The 22,097-nt window shown below is 49.0% G+C and overlaps 2 protein-coding genes across 12 annotated transcripts in view; both read right to left on the reverse strand.

Moving 5' to 3' along the window:
* The window catches only part of LOC309353961 (uncharacterized protein), a 122,191-nt gene extending 115,952 nt beyond the window's left edge, over positions 1-6,239 (reverse strand). For 3 of the 10 annotated variants that reach the window (XR_014162143.1, XM_081883610.1, XM_081883617.1), the window contains exon 1: positions 5,157-6,188. Coding sequence is in view for 9 of the 10 variants with exons in the window: in XM_081883610.1 (XP_081739736.1) it covers positions 5,157-6,099 (943 nt within the window). In the remaining variant the exon portion in view is untranslated. Of the gene's footprint in view, positions 1-5,156 lie in introns of all 10 variants that reach the window. The other 7 variants (XM_081883611.1, XM_081883609.1, XM_081883614.1 and 4 more) reach the window with 6 other exon arrangements.
* Positions 6,240-14,123: 7,884 nt separating this feature from the next.
* LOC309354000 (apoptosis-associated speck-like protein containing a CARD) lies at positions 14,124-17,885 on the reverse strand. 2 transcript variants are annotated; one of them, XM_081883688.1, is made up of 3 exons: positions 17,033-17,877; positions 15,798-15,857; positions 14,124-14,647 (listed from the first exon to the last, which is right to left on the reverse strand). In XM_081883688.1, the coding sequence occupies exons 1-3, from the start codon at positions 17,307-17,309 to the stop codon at positions 14,370-14,372; spliced, it is 615 nt and encodes a 204-aa protein (XP_081739814.1). In that variant the 5' UTR covers positions 17,310-17,877; the 3' UTR covers positions 14,124-14,369. The 2 variants fall into 2 exon arrangements, with proteins under 2 accessions (XP_081739814.1, XP_081739815.1); XM_081883689.1 differs by lacking the exon at positions 15,798-15,857 and having other exon boundaries at positions 17,033-17,885.
* Positions 17,886-22,097: the final 4,212 nt, after the last annotated feature.

Genomic DNA, 22,097 nt, shown 5'->3' on the forward strand with positions numbered 1-22,097 from the left:
TTGGCATGGGACCAAAAAGGTCTGCGTGCACAAGCTCAAAAGGCTTGGTGGTTACCCTCTCCACCCTGGGATAGCTGTATCCCTTGGCTTTGGCTTTCCTGCAAGCCCTGCAATTTAGGGGTTTACCACATTCCTTTACCTTGCACCCTTTAGTGCACTCTGGTAGCATCTGAATATCTTCGCAAGAACCATGTGACATTCTCTTGTGCCACACGCAAGCACATGAAACATGAGTGTGAACAGTTGCACACTGTGCCTGTGCTTTCTCAGCATTCTCTTCACTCTCCAGAGGTGTTTCCAAAACAAAGAGGTTGTTCTGACTTTTCTTAACACTTACTAGTTGCTTCCCCCCTCTGGAAATTGTGCAGACATTCTTCTCAAAACAAACCTTATACCCCTCCTGTAAGAGACAAGGTACAGATAAAAGACAATGTTTTATCCCAGGCGACAAGTAGACTTCCAGCTGTGCCTGCAAAACAGAAACATAAACATTTCCAACTTCAGACAATGGCTTTTGTAACCCATTTGCTAAACAAACTGTTTTCTCAACTGAAACAGGTTTGCAGTTCCACATCTTGACACCAGGTGTCTCAGTTATGAGATGCCTGCTGGCCGTACTGTCAATTATCCAGCTCAACACTTTGCCCTCACTGCAGCTGTTCTCCAAAGCTGCCATAGCAACAAACTTCCCGCTGCCGTCCTTGGGACCTTTGCAGGTGTCCTTTACAACTGCCATGGATGCAGTTAGCTGATAAGCGCCGTCTACCCCCTCTGAGCCACGTTGTCTCTGCGTCTTCGCACGCCTGCCTCCCCTGCTGGACTGGTTGCCATGGAAACCCGGCTGATTCCCATGGGAAACGGCCTTGGAAACATCCTGCCCTGTCTCCCTTGCTCTCTGGGGGCAGTTGCGACGCAGATGGTCAGGAGAATTGCAAATGTAGCAACGACGAGTGGAAAAAGCCTGAACAGTGCATTCTGCTGGCTTGGACCCTCTGCAACCGGAGGAGCCCCCCGAGCCAGCTTTGCCCTCTCTGATACGCCGTTCTTCTTCATCCCCCAAACGGCCTGTGACATACGCCAGCGTCAGCTGTTGCGGATCCATCGACTCCAAAGTTAGACACAGATTGTCATAACTCTTGTCCAAAGAGCTGAGCAAGATATAAACCTTCAGTTCCTCAGAAAAGTTAACTTGCAACAACCTCAGCTGGTTGAACACAGAAAGCATCTCAGTTACATGCTTCCTGATGCTGTCCCCAGGACGCAGCTTCATCTCAAACAAGCGTCTGGTGGTGTGTATCTTTGCCCCAGCTGTTGTTCTGTGGTGCACTCTTTCCAGTGCACGGTAGGCCTCATAAGCAGTCTCAAGCCCTTCTCCCAAAGGCAGCTGAGAACCCTCCAAACTGAGCACGATAGCTCCCAGGGCCTTTTGATTCTTTCTCTGCGACGCGTGTGCGTTTGCAACGTCTGCTGCTGCAGCACCGGCTGCTGGTGGGGGTAATGGAAGCTGTTGGACTGCTTCCCACAAACCCTTGGCTACCAGCCAGGCCTTCAGCTTCCTACTCCACTCCTCCCAGTTCTTTCCGTCCAATTTTTCAAATGGGACTGCGTACGATTCATGGCTGTCTGCCATCTTCTCCCCCGGGGCCCAGCGTACTCACGTAAACAGTAGCTCTCCAGCTCCCGGTTCAGCAGAACAGCTTCTCTCCAGCGAGATCCTCTGCCCCTCCAGGCAGGACTCAAAGCTGGCTTCCAACGCTGGCTTCCAACGACGTCAGCTTGCCTTTAAACGTTAGGCACAGCTCCAAACTCTCTGCAGCTTTTCCTCAGCTGGCTCCCACACACCGGCACGTCTTTGCAACAGCTTCAAAGCGTTTTCTGACCACCCATGACCTATGGAGGGTTGTAGCCTTTGCAGATGGAGCCCTCACGCTTCCCTGCTCCCAGCGGTCTGCTCTCAGCTACTTTAGCAGAGTGTGCACAGCGTAGAAACTGTTGCAGTGTGTGTGTAATAAATCAGGCTGCACGCACGGTGTCTTCCTTATCTTCTAAAAGTCTTTATTCGTGTAGAAAAACAACTCATAAATCTCCTCCTGGCGACAAAGCGCACATCTTGCTTCTCTCTCTGTTGCTGAACGGAACAACACTGAGTCACAGGAAACACTCCCTCAGTATACTAAACCACACCTCAGAATGTGAGACGTCACACAGAACTTCTTAACCCTGTAAGTTCTGATTCTCTCCACATACACAACATTATTAGAATTCAAGTCGATGGTAAATATACGGTTACTGGCAGGTTTAGTGATTAACGCGAGTCATTCACATTGTTTTTTCAATTTCAAGTTTGCTGCAAAAAAATCAAAGAACGTGAATTCACTGCATTGCCTCATTGAATAAAAGCATCTGTATAGTTTTTGGTTGCCATCTGAACAAGTTTACCCATGAATAAACATGCATATTAATTAATGATATCATTTTCAATGCATCAAAATTATATCATTTTCAATGCATTAAAATGAATATTCTCCTATTTTAAATGAAAATTCTCTAACATTCCAATTAATTGATAATATTCTTGAGAATATTCTCCAAAAGATTTTTCACTAGATTTTAACATCACTAAACCATTTTATACCATCATAAAGCATGGAAATTCCTCCTCCTCTTCCTAGAGGAAGCTATTTGCAGGACATTCTGCAGGCAGCACTTCCAGCTGGATGACCAGGGAAGAGCCATGGCTCAGTGGCAGAACACCTGCTTTGCATGCAGAAGGTCCCAGGTTCAGTGGCGTAGCGTGGGTTGTCAACACCCAGGGCAAGGCAAGTAATTTGCGCCCCCTAACCCGTGGATTTTAGCACTCGAGTGCGAGCGCCCCCCCCAATATGTTGCGCCCGGCCACCCTGCACCCCCACGCTACGCCACTGCTTCAGACCCCCAATAAAACATTTGCGAGGGCCAGTCCCCCAGTTGATGGGCATTGCCAATGTGATCAACTATGCGGGGCGGGGTTTACGTGCCTCCCCCCCCATATCATACTGTATTCACGTTGGCACCCCTGATGAACTCAGCGGGGCTTACTTCTGCCCCGCAAGCCTTTGCACCTCCATGTCTCCTTTCCTCTCTATATGTAAGAGGGTGAAGGTCAGGCTGGCAGCGCAAATAAGGGCCCCGCTGCTGAAGGCCTCGCCCGCCATGACCTCCTGGTCCACGGGCAGGGCAAGAAAGTGCCTTTTCCTTGGGGGGGGAGTCTTAAATTTCAAATTATTATTATTATTATTATTATTATTATTATTATTATTACTACGAATATCTAATGTGCGTGGTTTCTCTAGGGCCACGTTTATCATGTGGCTTGTCCTGGGTGAAAAGCTCTTTTTAAAAAATTAATTGCCAGCATGGGAAGGAGGCCCCATCTGGATTAAGAGCATAGCAGGAAGCAAAGGGTTAAACCTGCCCTAGCCCCTGCCATCATGCAATAGGAGAGTGTGTGCTGTCAGTCTGTGAAAGAAACAGCAGTCAAGTGACCACCCTCCCCTCTGTACCATGGCTCTGATCCCACTTGCCCACCTGTTTACTAAGCCACAAGTCCAAGGGAGGTTTATTTTTAAGAGCCGTTAAACATGAACAACTGCTGACTGCATCGCTCAGTCACTCATTTTAGGCTGAGGCCACATCGCCTCCCCTTACTTTCCGTTTCCTCTGCTGTTAGACTTCACACCTCCCAGGAAACAGTGCTTCAACTCTTGTCATATATGGACATCGCTGCAACTAAGAACAGAATGTAGCATCCCCCATAAGGTGTTTTTAAGCAAGAGAAAATACGCCTAGAGGCAACAGCGGCTGGTGCCCATTGTACCCATTGCAAGCAGAACCAACTCATTCCAGTTTTGCCTCCATCCTCTCCTCTGGTACAGTTCACCCTTGGTTCAATGCACCAGGTCACTTCCTCCCCGCTGCATTTCTCCTCCTGTTTGTGATCTTTTCTGCTCTCAAGATCTCTTATATCGATATCTCATTATAAGATTCCCCATCCATGGCCTCTCCCAAATGTGCTTCTCCTGAGGTGCCACCAAAGCTCAAGAGTCCTATATGGAACAGAGATATCTTCAGCACACACTCTCCTATTGCATGATGGCAGGGGCTAGGGCAGGTTTAACCCTTTGCTTCCTGCTATGCTCTTAATACAGATGGGGCCTCCTTCCCATGCTGGCAATTAATTTTTTAAAAAGAGCTTTTCACCCAGGACAAGCCACATGATAAACGTGGCTCTTTTACACCTTTGCCGCGGCTCCAGGGCGGATACTAGCGAGGGGAGGAGGCACATTGTGCGCCCCGACACTCCCCACTGTGGCGGGCGCTGTACTGGCTGTGACGTCGCATGGGGTGGTGCGTGTCCTGACGTCACCTTCCCGTCCGCTGTCAGATCGCAGCTCTGGAGATATATTTGTTTTAAATGTGGCAATTGTTTTGCGGCTCCCAGTTTTTTCTCTCTTCAGAAATGGGTCCAAGTGGCTCTTTTTGTCTTAAAGGTTGCAGACCCCTGCCCTAGAGAAACCACGCACATTAGATATTCATAATAATAATAATAATAATAATAATAATAATAATAATAATGGTTTGAAATTTAAGACTCCCCCCCGCCCAAGGAAAAGGCACTTTCTTGCCCTGCCCGTGGACCAGGAGGTCATGGCGGGCGAGGCCTTCAGCAGCGGGGCCCTTATTTGCGCTGCCAGCCTGACCTTCACCCTCTTACATATAGAGAGGAAAGGAGACGCGGAGGTGCAAAGGCTTGCGGGGCAGAAGTAAGTCCCGCTGAGTTCATCAGGGGTGCCAACGTGAATACAGTATGATATTTGGGGGAGGGGGAGGCACGTAAACCCCGCCCTGCATAGTTGATCACATTGGCAATGCCCATCAACTGGGGGACTGGCCCTCTCAAATGTTTTATTGGGGGCCTGAAGCAGTGGCGTAGCGTGGGGGTGCAGGGTGGCCGGGCGCAACATCTTGGGGGGGCGCTCGCACTCGAGTGCTAAAATCCACGGGTTAGGGGGCGCAAATTACTTACCTTGCCCCGGGTGCTGACAACCCACGCTACGCCACTGGAAGGATCTGTCAGACTGAACAGCTGCGAAGGTCAGGATCCACCAGAGACTTACCTTCCTTGATGGGGAGGAGCCTGTCCGCCTTGTCTTTGCGACCAACGGTCCTCAGTGCTTTGGCCGCCACCTCGACTGCGTAAATTCCGCCGTAGTAGCTGAGCAGCAGGTCTCCGAGGCGAGAGGCGCCTGCCTTGTGCAGAACCTCCTCGGGGATGCGGACGAAGCCCTCCTCCAGCGGGATCTCGCGCAGTTTGCCCAGGAAACTCCGCCGCTCGTCCTTATTCAAATCCTGCAGGGCCCATCGCAAGGCGCAAGAGATATGAAGACTGCTCCTGGAGTCGCAGCAGAGGGAAAAGTAGCCGCCGCTGCTACTCGGGTGCCCAGCACCGTAAAGGCTTCGGGACCTCTGCCGTCTCTGCAACTTGAGGAGGGGATCCACCTCCCTCTCCCCTTCCTCCCTCCCCTTCTTCTCGGTGGACCTGCTGGCCTCCTCCGTCTTCAGCTTCTCGCCTCCTTCCTCCAGGGGCTCCTTCTGGCGCCCATCGCTCTTGAGCCATAGGGACCTCAGCAACTCGAGGAGGGCATCCACCTCCCTCTCCATTTCCTCCCTCCCCACCTTCTTCTCGGTGGACTTGCCGGTCTCTTTCGCCTTAAACATCTCGCCTCCTTCCTCCAGAGGCTCCTTCTCGCGCCCACCACCCTCGAGACTTCGGGACCTCTGCCGTCCCTGGAACTTGAGGAGGGACTCCTCCTCCCTCCCCTTCTTCTCGGTGGACTTGCCCGGCTCCTCCGTCTTCAGCTTCTCGCCTCCTTCCTCCAGGGGCTCCTTCTGGCGCCCACCACCCTTGATCCATCGGGACCTCTGGACCTCGAGGATGTGATTCATCGAGCCCTCCCTCCCCCCCTTCTTCTCGGTGGACCTGCCGGCCTCTTTCGCCTTCAGCATCTCGCCTCCTTCCTCCAGGGGCTCCTTCGCCGAGGGGTCTTCGGGGGTCGCCATGGCGCCCCTGGCCAGAGGAAAGTCTCGCCCCGAGGCAGAGCCGGAGAGGCGGCAGCGTCCGGAGGAGGAAGGAGGAAGCGGGCGACTCTCTCGGGGAAGCGGCTCCTCGGCGGGCGCTTAGCGGGGGCGGAGACTCCCGAGGTTTCCTCCCGCCGAAAAGAGAATCAGCGCCGGACCTGGGAAGGCGAGAACGTGGGAAGGGTCTTCCCGGCGCTCCCAGAAGACTGGCTCGCAGGCAGGGGGGGAACACAAAATAAAAACACCCTGCTTTCTTCCAGGTACGGCTCAACCACTAATCGCGTATCAGCAACAAGCCTCTCCTCCCTCCCTCCCTCCCGTCGTTGCCAAAAGGGGCACATCCGCCCTTGCTGAACCGCAGGACTCAGAAAGGCAGAAACTGAACCGCCTGGTGAGCCAAGAAAGACGGTGCAGCCAGTGGCGTAGCGTGGGTTGTCAGCACCCGGGGCAAGGCAAGTAATTTGCGCCCCCTAACCCGTGGATTTTAGCACTCGAGTGCGAGCGCCCCCCCCCCAAGATGTTGCGCCCGGCCACCCTGCACCCCCACGCTACGCCACTGCTTCAGGCCCCCCAATAAAACATTTGAGAGGGCCAGTCCCCCAGTTGATGGGCATTGCCAATGTGATCAACTATGCGGGGCGGGGTTTACGTGCCTCCCCCCCCATATCATACTGTATTCACGTTGGCACCCCTGATGAACTCAGCGGGGCTTACTTCTGCCCCGCAAGCCTTTGCACCTCCATGTCTCCTTTCCTCTCTATATGTAAGAGGGTGAAGGTCAGGCTGGCAGCGCAAATAAGGGCCCCGCTGCTGAAGGCCTCGCCCGCCATGACCTCCTGGTCCACGGGCAGGGCAAGAAAGTGCCTTTTCCTTGGGGGGGGAGTCTTAAATTTCAAATTATTATTATTATTATTATTATTATTATTATTATTATTATTATTACTACGAATATCTAATGTGCGTGGTTTCTCTAGGGCCACGTTTATCATGTGGCTTGTCCTGGGTGAAAAGCTCTTTTTAAAAAATTAATTGCCAGCATGGGAAGGAGGCCCCATCTGGATTAAGAGCATAGCAGGAAGCAAAGGGTTAAACCTGCCCTAGCCCCTGCCATCATGCAATAGGAGAGTGTGTGCTGTCAGTCTGTGAAAGAAACAGCAGTCAAGTGACCACCCTCCCCTCTGTACCATGGCTCTGATCCCACTTGCCCACCTGTTTACTAAGCCACAAGTCCAAGGGAGGTTTATTTTTAAGAGCCGTTAAACATGAACAACTGCTGACTGCATCGCTCAGTCACTCATTTTAGGCTGAGGCCACATCGCCTCCCCTTACTTTCCGTTTCCTCTGCTGTTAGACTTCACACCTCCCAGGAAACAGTGCTTCAACTCTTGTCATATATGGACATCGCTGCAACTAAGAACAGAATGTAGCATCCCCCATAAGGTGTTTTTAAGCAAGAGAAAATACGCCTAGAGGCAACAGCGGCTGGTGCCCATTGTACCCATTGCAAGCAGAACCAACTCATTCCAGTTTTGCCTCCATCCTCTCCTCTGGTACAGTTCACCCTTGGTTCAATGCACCAGGTCACTTCCTCCCCGCTGCATTTCTCCTCCTGTTTGTGATCTTTTCTGCTCTCAAGATCTCTTATATCGATATCTCAATATAAGATTCCCCATCCATGGCCTCTCCCAAATGTGCTTCTCCTGAGGTGCCACCAAAGCTCAAGAGTCCTATATGGAACAGAGATATCTTCAGCACACACTCTCCTATTGCATGATGGCAGGGGCTAGGGCAGGTTTAACCCTTTGCTTCCTGCTATGCTCTTAATCCAGATGGGGCCTCCTTCCCATGCTGGCAAGGAGGCCCCATCTGGATTAAGAGCATAGCAGGAAGCAAAGGGTTAAACCTGCCCTAGCCCCTACCATCATGCAATAGGAGAGTGCGGAGTGAGGGGCGGGGCCCGGCGGAGTCTCGCTGCCCCCCAACGCCTCTCGGAGAAGTCCGCCGCCGCCGCCTCTTCATCCCCAGCAGCAACTTCCCTGCCCGGCTCCCCGCCGCCGCCACCGCCTCCTTCTCTCCCTGCTTTGCAGTAGCAGCAACAGCCGCCACCACCGCTCCTCCTCTCCTCCCGGGGACGATGCTCTGGTTCCTCAGCGGCAGCTCCCGAGCCGTGTCCCCGCGGCGCCTCCGCTCCCCCGGGCTCCCCTTCGCCGCCTGGCTCCTGCTGCACCACTTGGGGGCAGCGCCCATGGCCGGGGCTTCCTCCTTCCCGAGACATGGGGCTCTGCTATAGCCTGCGCCCGAGGCTCTTCGGCGACTCCGGAGGCGGCGAGCGCCCCCCCCAGATGTTGCGCCCGGTGCGGCCAGCCCCTCCTGCACCCCCCACGCTACGCCACTGGGTGGAGCGCGCCTCTTTCTCAGCGCGCAAGGGAAGCCCTTGGCCGCCGCCTCTTCCTCGGAGAACCCAAAGTGGCTGCCCACCTTCTGGCTGCGGGATCCCGAAGACCGTCGGCTGGTGCAGGACGGGAGCAACCAGGGGGGCCTAGATGAAGTAAAGCAATAGAAAGGACTAACTGAACAATTAGGTCGGTTCTGCCCCCCCTAACAAAGGTCCACCCCCAAAAAAAATATAATAATCCTGGCAACGCCCACGCGCCGGTGCCTGGTGGACACCCTTGAGAACTTGGAGAAAGACGCGCTGCGGAAGTTCAGGGGGAAACTGAAGGCAATTCTGGTTGATGGATGCGTGCCATCCCCAGAGGGCACTGAAGGAGAGGATGCCATGCACGTGAGTCTGCTCCAGCTTCACTACTACACGGAGGGGGACGCCCCACACCTGACCGCCCAGATCAGGGGTCCCCAAACTAAGGTCCGCAGGCCGGGTAAGGCCCGAGGCACTTGTTTATCTGGCCCGGGGTCACCCACTGCCCGCTCTTATCGGCGCTGCGCGGCTGCCCACTTCCGGGTTGGAGGAGCGCCAGAAATAGCTTGTGCGCATGCGTTATTTGCGCATGCGCAAGCATTATTTCCAGTGCACATCTGAGTTGGAGGAGGCGCTGGAGACACTGGCCCGAGGTGTGGTAGGCTTGCTGACCCCTGGCCCAGATCTTCAGTGGGATTAACTGCAGCATAGGAGCCAACTCCCAGGGCCCAAGGTCCCTTTGCCCCCCCTAAAATATTTGAAGGGGCCAGGTCCACCTCCACGGTTGACGGTCACAGCCATTCAAAGGATGTGATCTTGTGATCCATTATGTGGGGCGAGGCTTACCTGCACCCCTGAATAGCTTATTCAAGTTGGCTCCCCTGAACTGCAAGTGGCACCTTCGGGAAAGCAGCACCAAAGGTGCTTGGCAGGGTGGAGTCCGCGGGCTCTTTGGGCACCTGCAGCAGGTGGTGCCAACGCCCAAGGGGGCTTGTAGGAAAGCCAGCCTGCTTGCTTGCTTGCTTTTCTTTCTTTCTTTCTTTCTTTCTTTCTTTCTTTCTTTCTTTCTTTCTTTCTTTCTTTCTTTTCTTTTCTTTCTCTCTCTCTCTCTCTCTCTCTCTCTCTCTCTCTTTCTCCCTCCCTCTCTTTCGGCAGACGATTGGGGGCTGGGGGCATTTTGGGCTGCACTGAGAAAAATTTTGCCATCCCAGGGCAGAAGGAGCGGTTTTTCCTCTTTTCCTCCTCTGCTTTGTCATTTGGCAGGGGAGGGGAAACTCAAAGCTTTCTCAAACGCTCCGGGTTCCATCAGTACCTTAGTTCTCTAACAACCGTTAAGGAAACATGATGCATCTCAAGTGTTTTCCCATCTGTCGGCGGCTGCTTCCTACTGCTACCCAAGCATTGCTCTTCTGCTGTAAACTACGAGTAAAATTTGAAATTGACCTTCCACGTGTGTGTTTTCTTTTCTGTGTGTAGTTTCTTCCATTCACACCACAGTGAGCAAGAAACGGATGCTGTGGGAAGGGTCATTTGAAGTGTGGGGAAAATCTGCAGCCAAAATGACCATTTCTGTTTACTGTACATGTGTATAAAGGGATTAATAGACTTCATAAATTCCTCTGTGAACACCTCTATGAATTGTTTTTCACTGAACTTCTATGGAAGGAAATTTAGACAAAGGGTTTTTTGTTTGCCTGCTGATGGAAATGTGTTGTTTGCTCTTTCTCTCTCTCCCAGTGAAGCATTGCAGAACAGCTAATAAAGTGGAACAATGGATGAATTGGAAATAAATGACTGAGATAATTCCAAACAAATCCCCCCTGACAGGTCACTCCAGCCCACCTTTCACCAAATGAAGACACCTCAAGCCTGTATAATAAACATAAATCTGCCCTTATTCCCTTATGGGGGACACAAGAGCCCTTATAGAGTCCTTTGCAGGTTCTCCATCGGTCAGAGAAAATAAGAGGCCAACCAGAGAATATTGAGTAGCAAAGCAGCTAGTAAGCCTGATCTTTATTGATCTGTTGCAACAGGATGCCCCCCTTCACATGCAGGAGGAGGAGGACCCAGAACCAAGGTGTGTCTGCCCTTATATAGACATTTTAAATTGCCCGCCTTGGAGTCCAAGACCACCCCCAGAAACATCATACCTACATCACAGAAGAGGCGGTCTACAACAGAAATCTGAGTGTGTTGTTTACTTCCTGTCTGGCAGGTTATCTGTTAATGCTTACTTGATTGGATACCCTGGGGAGCCTGGCCAGTCTTTTATAATGATAAATACTTAGTTCCTGAGCCCGGTCACAGGCTCAGCCTATTCATACACAGACATACCCTTAAGACAGGATTTGTGAATGAAAAGACAATGGGGAGGCTTTTCCATTTCCTTGACCTTGCAGAGAAATCATTTGGTCAGTTTGGGAGCTGAAAATGGTTTCAAGGCTGTTTTCCTGTGCTTCTTCAGAAATGTGGTTTATATATTTATGTATGTGTTTGCTTGGTACATTTATGAACATTTATTATATATTTCTTTAGTCCTGTCCGACTCTTCGTGACCCCATGGACCAGAGCACGCCAGGCACTCCTGTCTTCCACTGCCTCCTGCAGTTTGGTCAAACTCATGGTCATAGCTTCGAGAACACTGTCCAACCATCTCGTCCTCTGTCGTCCCCTTCTCCTTGTGCCCTCAATTTTTCCCAGCATCAGGGTCTTTTCCACGGAAGTCTTCTCTTCTCATGAGGTGGCGAAAGTATTGGAGTCTCAGCTTCACGATCTGTCCTTCCAGTGATATATATACTGTGTGTGTGTGTGTGTGTATATATATATATATATATATATATATATATATATATATATATATGAGACCTTACATTTTTTGTTTCACCTGGAACTGAAAACATAATCTGGGTTTATTTTTAAAAAAAACCACCCAGAAGGCACAAATATACTTATTCAACAGACACTCTTATCTCATTTACAAAACAATGTACGGAGTTGCTAAACTGTTTTCCCAACCCATCCACACATACACAAACATACTGTATACACATTTTGCCTGCCAATTTGGGGGAATTTGGACAAGGCAGTCTGATTATAAAATGGGAAACCAAGTATGGGAATTTTGTGATATTGGACTAGGGACAAAGGAGGTCCACCATGCTGGATTGTCCTGCAACATAGGAAGTTGTCTTATACAGTGGTATCTTGATTCTAAAATGCCTTGGTTCCCAAACATTGAAAACCCAGAAGTGTTCCGGTTTTCGAACGTTTTTTGGAAGCTGAATGTCCAATGCGACTTCTGGCTATTGTTTCAGGGATGCTGCACCAATCAGAAGCTGTGGCTTAGTTTTTGAACCTTTCTGAAGTCAAATGGACTTCTGGTTTGCATTTTTATTTTTGATGCTTTTACGGTTTTTTTGTTTTTGTGACTGTGTAGAATCCAGTTCAGCTACTGACTGATTGTGTGACTGCGGAAATGGATAAAAGCCCCCGCACCCATCCAAACAATGACTATCATCAGTGCAGGTAAGAAAATAAATGTAATTTTACTTTTTCGCATCTACAATACATAGTACAGTACATTGATTATTGCTTTCATTTTATAAATCAATGGTCTTGTTAGATAGTAAAATTCATGTTAAATGCTGTTTTAGGGGTTGTTTTTAAAAGTCTAGAACGAATTAATCCATTTTGCATTACTTTCTATGGGAAAGTGTGCCTTGGTTTTGGAACGCTTTGGTTTTGGAACAGACTTCCGGAACAGATTAAGTTTGAGAACCAAGGTACCACTGTACTGAGTCAGATTATTTGCCTGATGTAGTTCAGTACTGTCTACACTGACAGAGTTTTCCAGAGTTTCAAAGAGGAGATTGAACCCAGGACCATCTACATGCAAAGAAATTTATCCCTTAAATTGTATGGCTGCTGCAGAGAAAGAGCTTGAGAGATCTGCGTCCATTAGCCTCCTCCTCCTCCCCCCTCTAAACTATCACCAGCCAGTGGCCACGTGGCTGCAGTGGAGGAAGAGGTGGAGGTGGAGCAGAAAGCCTTCTCCCTTGGTTCAGCTGAGCAAACAGCTGCCATTCGGTTCCTCTCCTCCCTGAAATGTTTCATTCAAGCTCATCGTACTCAGAACCATGTAACTAAGAGCTAGTGCTAGAGGCTGCTTGTTTTCCTCTTCCCTCCTCTTCTCTTTTTCCTTTTGTATTCTTAATTTTACATTGCAAGCCGGTGAGGTAGGACTTTTAATCTGCATACAAATCCTTAGTCAATTTTAAGTATTTGAAAAATGATAAATATAGTATCAATAACAAAATGTACTAGTTTATTCGCCACCTCTTTACTGGGTGGAAAGGTTAGAATCCAGGCCATATGACGGCCCCTGCTTGTCTGTTCCTCATATAGGAGGGTAGAATCATTTTCTGTAGAGCAGATTTCCCTAAACTTTTGGGGATCAGGGGTCCATTTCGAAACCTAAGGAACTGCCATGGGCACTACAAAATCCCAATTCACAGGGGGGGGGGGAATGGCAATGCTCAGAACCTACCCACTCAAAACACCTCAAACATCTCACAAAAGCAGAGAACAGGTTTCCAAACAAGGACCCCCCCAAAAAAAGACCTACCAACCACCAGTTTTTTAAAGAAAAACATGAATCTGGGAGGGGCAGGGGACCTTGACAGGCACTAGTGGGTTCTCTGAGGGCATCATGTGGGATGTGAAACACAAGAGCAGTCAAGTACAGTGATACCTCAGGTTACATACGCTTCAGGTTACATACGCTTCAGGTTACAGATTCCGCTAACCCAGAAATAGTACCTTGGGTTAAGAACTTTGCTTCAGGATGAGAACAGAAATCGTGCTCCGGCAGCGCAGCAGCAGCAGGAGGCCCCATCAGCTAAAGTGGTGCTTCAGGTTAAGAACAGTTTCAAGTTAAGAACGGACCTCAGGAACGAATTAAGTACTTAACCCGAGGTACCACTGTACAACATTCCTAGAGTGAACATCTTTACACATGGGGAGGGATGTTTGTCCAGCCAGCAAGTAAACTTCCTGTTTCCTTCTGGGCTGGGACAGACTTCCTCTGCATGTGACTAGAGGTGGGTGTGGCCTCACCTGTGAAGGTAACAACAAAAGCAGAGGGCAGGGCAGCCATTTCTCTCTCTTTGACTACATGCATCAAAGAAGCAACATCTGCTTAGCCAAAGATACTCAGAGGAACTGTCTCCTTATAAGATAGTTTCAAGGTGTCTGTTACTTTTCTAAGCTAAGTTTGCCTTCTGGGATCCAATTGTGAACAGAATGTGAGTAAACTCTTTTTATACTTTTACAGAAGATTGTGTCGTGTCTTATCTTTTATGAGGGAATAAGGGGGAAATACCAGAACAGTTATTATAGAGGCTTTAGTGAGCCTGAGCAAACGCATCCGCTGTAAGTTTAAAAAGGGGAATGTTACTCTGCTAAATTGTGAACTTGTTTACACAAGTTGGAAAGGCTATAATCAAACAATATATCCTCTCCTGCATCCCTGAACATTCCCACACATCATGGTTCCTACAAGCACCGAGGGGGCTAAACACAAAGAGAAAATAGAATTGGCCTTTTATCAAAGAGGACAGATTCATGCTCCTTCTCACTCCAGTGTCCCCAAGTCAAATGTGACGGCCTCCTCCAGGTTCTTCCTGCTGTGGCTGCCTGCATTTCATTTCCCAAAGTATATTTCCTGGTTTTTCTTGCTCATACAAGATATTACATGGCTTCAAGGTAGTCACTTGACATGCCGAGGCGGAATTCCTGTGCTCCAGAATGGGGTTGTGCTTTGGCTGCCTCTTTATCTTTCCAGGTTGTCAACGAGGAACCTGTTTTTCATCTTCAGGGCATTGTACAGCTTATCCTTGCAAGCTTGGTTCCAGCTGGGCAGCAACCTGTAGAGCTCCCGCATTTTTTCCTGGCTGGTGCTTTTGGAGGAGATCTTTTGGTACTGCTCGTCATCCAGGACATCACCAAGCAGCACGTCCAGGATCCCCTCCACGGTGGCCGTCCTCTGGATCAGGGCCTCCCGGTGCCGCTCAATGAAATGCTGCTCCGGTGGGGCTGGAGGCTGTGTCTCTGCCAAAGGAAGAACCAGAATCAAGGGATCCAGCCACACACCAGACATTTACACTTGTCCTCTCTGTGAGGGAAGACTATGGGTTCCTTAAGGGTGTCCACATGCGGGGGAAGGGCCACAGCTCAGCAGTAGAGCATGGGATGCAGAAGGTCCCAGATTCATTCTCCAGCATATCCAGGTAGAAGTGGGAAAGCAAGTCAGTGTAGACAGTACTAAGCTAGATGGGCCTAAGGGTTGACTCTACACGAGGCAGATTCTTGTGTTGTTCCTGTGTACAGTGGTTACATACGCTTCAGGTTACATGCGCTTCAGGCTACAGACTCTGCTAACCCAGAAATGTTACCTCGGGTTAAGAACTTTGCTTCAGGATGAGAACAGAAGTCGTGCTCCGGCAGCGCAGCGGCAGCAGGAGGCCCCATTAGCTAAAGTGGTGCTTCAGGTTAAGAACAGACCTCCGGAACAAATTAAGTGGAATCTGTGGGAATGTTGTGGCTAGTAGAAGACGATATATTGATTAAATATTATCCTTCCTCACTAGTGAGTTAGCAGCAGAGTACATTCCTCTTTATATTTTATGTGCGTCTCTATACAATATCCTGGTGAGCTCTTCTCTTTTTCCTAAGGAAAGCTCTTGCCATTGGCTAAGTAAAGAATACAGACACAGCTGCCTTTGCTTTTTCCGTGGCTAAGTATGGCTTACTGCAAACGACTATTCCCATTTTTTGTGTGTGTGGGAAGCCTGGACAATTAAAGCAGCATGAAATTGACAGGCATTTGCTGTACAGTGGTACCTCGGGTTAAGAACTTAATTCGTTCTGGAGGTCTGTTCTTAACCTGAAACTGTTCTTAACCTGAAGCACTACTTTAGCTAGTGGGGCGTGCTGCTGCCGCTGCACGATTTCTGTTCTCATCCTGAAGCAAAGTTCTTAACCCGATGTAATATTTCTGGGTTAGCGGAGTCTGTAACCTAAAGCATCTGTAACCTGAAGCGTATGTAACCTGAGGTACCACTGTAGTGTGGATCTGGCTTAAGGGAGAGGCTTACTGCAGGCTGGAGCGAAGGCCAACAGCTAGGAGGGACCTGGAGGTTAGCTTATTGATGTTGATGGGGGATGGACAATATTTAAGAAGATAGAGGCTGGAGCTCACCATTTATTCCAGAGGTGGTACTTGTGGAAGGCACTGGGATCTGAGGGTTACAGCAAGCAGCTGGAACAGAAAAGAGAGTTGGTGTTTTGAGTTTCCCATTCCACACAAACATCATTCATGATTATAGACAAAATTAAAAATGTTTTCTTTCTGATACCTCATTAGATTTTTACCCCAAAACTCTTGTTGGCAGGGCAGTTCCACCAAAGGCACCTCTGGGGCCCCCAAACCAGCTCCAACAATAATCAGGAATGGGTGGAACTGGAAACATTTCCACCCATTTAACAGAAGCATAACACCATCTCTGCATGTCAATGGATGTGATTTTTAGATGCATGAAATAAGCAACCCTTTCATGATTATAAGGCCGCTAAATATCAGGAAACTAACTTCTGGAAATGTAGAAAGGAGAAAAATGCAACAGTTGAGAGGCAGCCATGTAAAATGAAGGTGATGTAAAGATGCACAGAGGATGCAACAGAAAATAGTAAGCTATTTAATACCTGCTATATGCATTTATTCTGTGGGAATTTTGAAATACTTCCAAATGGAGAAAAGTGGAAAGAAGATCATAGCTTCAGGTCTGCAAGACAAGTATGTCAAGACACATGGCCTGGGTGGACGTGTTTTGACAGTCCTGTGGTTCTAAGTTTTAATTTGTAACATTACTGAAAAGAAAAGCCCTCTGTGGACAGAATTGAGTGATTGAGAAATATATTGGGTACGATTTCCAAATAGGATTTAATTTCCATATTGGGGTGGTACTGCCTGCTCCGCAGTGGAACCCTCCCTGTGGAACGCCCTACCAAATGAGGTCAAGGAAATGAAGAACTACACAATTTTTAGAAGGCATCTGAAGGCAGCCCTGTATCAGGAAGTTTTTTAATGTTTGACGTTTTCTTATGTTTTTATATGTGCTGGAAGCCACCCACAGTATAAATAATAAAATTATTGTTGTTGTTGTTGTTGTTATGGCGAGGAAGAAGGTAAGTGGTGAGGATCTGCTGATTTCAGAATCACTCCTCCCCCTCTTTATGTGGCTTTCCTTGCAAAAGTGTACCTAATATTTCAGAGGCACCTCACTAGACCTTGAAGAAAGAGCTCCTCGGACCAACTCCTGATGACTTGATCGGGACGGACCTGAGAGAGAAGCTGTGAAAGCCCCCCCCCCTCGCCCAATGAGATGATCCGGATCCACGCTTGTCTCCCGGCCAGGCCTCCCCCTCCTCCCTTACTCTTCTCGCCGCCTCCGCGGAGCTTCTGCGCCTGGTCCTTGCAGTGGATCTCGTCCAAGACCTGCGCGGTGAGGCGCAGGGCGTAATCCTGCTTGTAGTAGCTGATCAGCAGACGGGACAGATCCACCGCGTCCGCCTTCTCCAGCCGCCCTCGGGGGATGTGCTCGTGGCTTTCCTCGAGCGGGATCTCGGCCAGCTTGGCCTTGAACTTGCGCAGCTCGCCGTCGTGCAAGTTCTCCAGGGCGTCCATCAGGCGCTGCCGGGCGCTCTTCGCCATCGCGCCCCTTCAGCCCGAGCGCGCGCCGGGGAGACCCAAGGAAGGAGGCCCAGGATCGCCCAGGATCCGTTTCCGTCCGAGAAAGAGGGAGGAGCCGGACGAGGAGCTGCCGCCGCTTCCTTTCCGCGCTGAGAAAGTGCAAGAAAATGCATCCGTGTCCGTTTACTCACCCGGCGCTTTCGCTTCTGCCTTTCGCGATCCTGTTTTTTGTTTGCAACGCGTGACTCCTGCTGGCTAAGTTGAGATGAGCTGTTGGATAGGGCGAGCTTGTTTTTCAATAGCCGCAGGAGGAGGCGGGCCGAACCACCCCCCGGTTTAAAAAGACCTAAGAAACTTTTGTGTACAGTACAGTGGTACCTTGGGTTACATACGCTTCAGGTTACAGACTCCACTAACCCAGAACTAGTACCTCGGGTTAAGAACTTTGCTTCAGGATAAGAACAGAAATCGTGCTCCAGTGGCGCGGCAGCAGCAGGAGGCCCCATTAGCTAAAGTGGTACTTCAGGTTAAGAACAGTTTCAGGTTAAGTACGGACCTCCGGAACGAATTAAGTACTTAACCCGAGGTACCACTGTACTTAACGTAGGAATTATGAGGTTCATTTGCCTCCCTGCAGCCTGCCTCGGTAAACGATTCAAGCAGGTAAACCATTCAAAAGCTGTTCCAGCTTAATTAAGTACTGTAAAGCATTTTGAATGCTTGTGCGGGAGAAAGGAGGCGTCAGAGGCTATAATTATTGGGCTTCTTTCAGAGGTTTTTAGATGGGGGAGATCTCACGAAAGATCGCATAGCTGGAGGGAGCTCCTCCAACCTGTCAGCAAGATTGCATAATCTCTAACCACGATCTCTTTGCTTAAACAGAAACCTGAAGGTCAAGCTGACTTTCTGATTTTTTCATGCATAAAATAAGGAAAATTCTTTCCTTTTCCACGCAAAACAACCTTTGGCATTCTAGGGTTTTGGTGCTTATCAGCAGGCGCAAAAGCGATTACTTATACTGTACAGGAGTGCCCTCGAGTGGCCAGATGGAGGTAGCGCAGTCCTAGCACGCTGCCTTTAGCTTCCTTTCCCAGTGCTACCAGGGCCGAATCCTGGCTAGTTTCCTAGCTGGAAGGAGCTGGAACCTCCCGCATAATGTGAGGTTGCTCAGGGAGCCTCTCCACCTGTATAAACCACGGTGCAGGTAGGGCCTAATATTCTCATGGGGGGGCAGGAGCTCCCTTGAGATGGCAAAGGATTATCATTGCCCGGACTTTAAAATGTGGCAAGCCAGGCCTCCTGCTTTTGGGGTCCCTCCTGGTCATTCTGCTACGGCAGTGGCGTAGCGTGAGGGGTGCAGGGGGGGCCGGCCGCACCGGGTGCAACATCTGGGGGTTAGGGTTAGGGGGCGCAAATCCACAGGTTAGGGGGCGCAAAATTACTTGCCTTGCCCCAGGTGCTGACAACCCACGCTACGCCACTGCGCTACGGTGGGTTCCTGGGCATCTGCCTCAAAGTCCTACCTTGCTGGACTAAACGAACATACATCTGACAGTAGAAAAAAAATCAGAAATATTCACAAACCAGTAGAAGAACATTTCAGAACACGGTGACTTGAAAGCTGCCTTTCTCCAAGACCAGTGAATGGTCACTGGTCTTATTCTTCATAGCACTGATTCAGGGATGGCAAACCCACCTCTGGTTCAATTGCTACAGGCTTTACTTTTTGCATTTCATTGGCACTTAACTCCACTTTTCCAGCTGCATGGACATTGCACATGTACTCCTGCAAACTGAGGTTAATGCTTCATTCATCAGATGAAGTGGACCCATGAAAGCTTATGCCATAATGAATATGTTGCTCTTTAAGGTGATTCCAGATCATTGTTGCTATTCCTGTAACGGCTTTCCCTATAGAAAATGCTGAACTAGGTGAGTGATTGGTCAGGCCCCTTTGAACAGATCTGAACCAAGTATACCACCCATTTGAGCAGAACCTTTGACTGTCTGATACTAATATTTATTATTATTTATTGAATTTATATCCTGCCCTTCTTGCCCAGGGCAGCAGGCACACAATTTAAAAACCAAAACCAAACCTTCTAAAACAGTTAAAGCATTCTAAAAGCAATTACAATTTTTTAAAAAATCAAAAACAGATAAAAGTTTTTTTAAAAAAAAACATTCTAAAAGCAGTTGCAGTTAAATCCATTCTTCCATCCAGTGATCTCATGGTTTTTGCCCCTTTGAGCAGATGTTTTGTTTCTTCAAACCTAATATTTCACTGACACACCTCTTGGCTCTGCTCTGGAGTCATCTTTGTGTAAACGTTTCCTGGAAACCAGGCTAATAGGGGAATGCAGCCGACTCAGGCTGCTTCCAGACTGTTGCTATTTTTGGGTGGGATGCATTCACATATCAGCAATTTCAGGTTGTGCAATGACAGTTGACTGGGAGGTCCTGTGCAATCAATCTGCTTCCCCCAAAGACCAGACGTTTTGTGATAAGGAAAGTGAAGGGGAAATGCGCTGGAAAGTGTGGGATAGCACTTACTTGGATGCAAAGTCATCTCACCTCCCCACAAACAAATCAGAAGCCAATGCTCATTCAATAGTAGTAGTGCAACTCATGCAACACAGAACAATAATTATACATACTTTATCAACCTTCTGAGAAAAATACAAAACATTAAACCAAGCCACAGAGACTTGCGAACTACCCAACCTAAGATGAATTTATAATGTCTGGTTTCAATAGATTTTTCAAATGCTTAACTCAGTCTTTTAGATAAGTTCATGAAGACATCAACCAAAGGTAAGTTCGGTGTTATTCACAATACCGAGAGATGCTAGTGGAGTTGTAGACAATAAAGTTGTAGATGACAGGGTGCCGGCGTTTTGCACCTGTTTCGCCCTGGCAGTCCAAGTAATCAGGAGGCCGCTGTTCGCCCCCAATGGGGCCCTTTTACTGGGGCTTGCAGGTAGCACACTCCCAAGATAGTTTTCCGGGCTTCTTCAGTGGTCTAATCGCAAAGTCTTGATATGTATATTGATACTCGATCTTATAGAGAATACTCTTTCTTGGCTTAAGCTTAAGAGACTGATTTGCTTAGCCTTTTCAATGCTCATTCAATAGCCAGCACTGTCCAATCTCCCAGCAAACAAATCATTACGCATTCATCCAGAACAGGCCACCTAGAAACAAACCCAGCCAGGAGGTGAGGAGGCACCGCAAGTCAGCCACTAGGTGCCTCTGTAGGGCTGCTTCAAGGGAACAGCTTGACAAAGTTTGCAGTTGGGTGACAGCATCGAAGGCTGCATAGCGTATGGCAGGGGTCAGCAACCTAAGGCCCATGGGCCAGAAATGGCCAGCAGAGGTCGTTTGAGCCGCCCCTCCCCACCCCCAAACCAAGTTGCCCACTCGTGCGCTGCGCTAAACCGGCACGGCGTGGGGACTTGCTTCCGCAGTACCGGAAATTGCACGATCCAGCCCACAGAGAGCTCTCTGTGGGACCGATCCAACCCAGGCAAGATAGACCTTGCTGACCCCTGGCCTATGGTACCAAAAGGAGCTGGGGAGTTAATCACTCTGCACTTGCCCAGTTGAGAGGGAGACATGCTTTCGGATTTTAAGGCTCAGGGTCACGGCCCCCATTCCTTCAAAGATTCCTCACTAGACCTGAAGCTTGGACCTCAACTACTAAGACACCAATCTTCCTAACTTTTCTCACAGGGTCCTTGTAAGGTCCCTGGAGGAGGAGGGGATCATGTAAAATTGTGTCAGTGCTGTACCACTTCAGATTGCAGGCAGTGCTTCTAGAAAACAGAGATGTCAGGACGCAACTACAGCAGCAAGAATCCTGTTGGCAAAGTATTGGAAGACGCAAGAACTACCTACTCTGGAAGAATGGCAATCGAAGGTGATGGAATATATGGGACTGGCAGAAATGACCGGCAGAATCCGTGACCAGAGGAAAGAGACAGCGGAAGAGGACTGGGGGAAATTTAAAATATATTTAAAAAACTATTGTAAAATTGTGGACTGATAAGATGTTAAGGGGTAAGAAACAAAGAATTATAGCTGTAAATCTCAAACTTTAAGAAAACTTAAAAGGGACTTGACTAAAGATCAATTGAAGAGTTGCTCGAAAAAATGGCAAAACAAGGATGTGGCGAAGGGAAGGCATGGGGAAGTCAATATTTGTTGTTTGTTGTTGATGTGTGTGTTTGTTTTGTGTTGTCTTTAATATGTGTAAAAACTAATAAAAATATTTAATAAAAAAAAAGAAAGAAAACAGAGATGTCAGGGTGATGCCTGGCCTGGAACTTTTTCTCCCTGGCAAACCTGGACCAGAACACACCTGGGCCTCCATTTTCAGTCTGAAGTGATACAGCAGGGCAGGGAATCTCCAAACATGGCCCACCAGGCTGCTTTTGGGAAGCCACTTCCCCCCCACTACACTTGATGTCCTATGTTATGTCAGGTGTGGGGAAGGCAAGGGCAGGGCTTCAAGGGAACAATCCAGACAAAGTGGCTGGCCAATTGACCCTTTGCTGGAGCAGGGCCCACTCCCAACTGCCTGTCAGCGGATGGTTGGTAGGAGGGCACCATTCTCAAGTTGGCAGGGAGCACTTTCCATGCAGTGGAAGCAATTTCTCCCTCACAGAGCTTCTTTTTTTGAAGCCACCAGAATCAGAGGTTGAAAGCAACACAAGCTGGCTTGCAAACTGTCAGGTTGGCAAGGCCTCTTGTGCTGCCATTCCCAAGCATGGGAACTCCACGTCTGAGATTTTGACAGGTGGGTGGGAC

This window comes from Podarcis melisellensis (assembly GCF_964234715.1).
Source record: "Podarcis melisellensis genome assembly, chromosome: 13".
In the NCBI taxonomy this organism is placed as follows: Eukaryota; Metazoa; Chordata; class Lepidosauria; order Squamata; family Lacertidae; genus Podarcis; species Podarcis melisellensis.

What these genes read in the sequence shown, in the direction of transcription:
- LOC309354000 (XM_081883688.1), bottom strand. Translation starts at nt 17,309, where the DNA reads ATGGCGAAGAGCGCCCGGCAGCGCCTGATGGACGCCCTGGAGAACTTG. An exon ending in CCGCGGAGGCGGCGAGAAGA is followed by an intron (nt 15,858 to 17,032) that starts GTAAGGGAGGAG and finishes TTTCTGTTCCAG; the next exon opens with CTGCTTGCTGTAACCCTCAG. An exon ending in TACCACCTCTGGAATAAATG is followed by an intron (nt 14,648 to 15,797) that starts GTGAGCTCCAGC and finishes TTCCTTTGGCAG; the next exon opens with AGACACAGCCTCCAGCCCCA.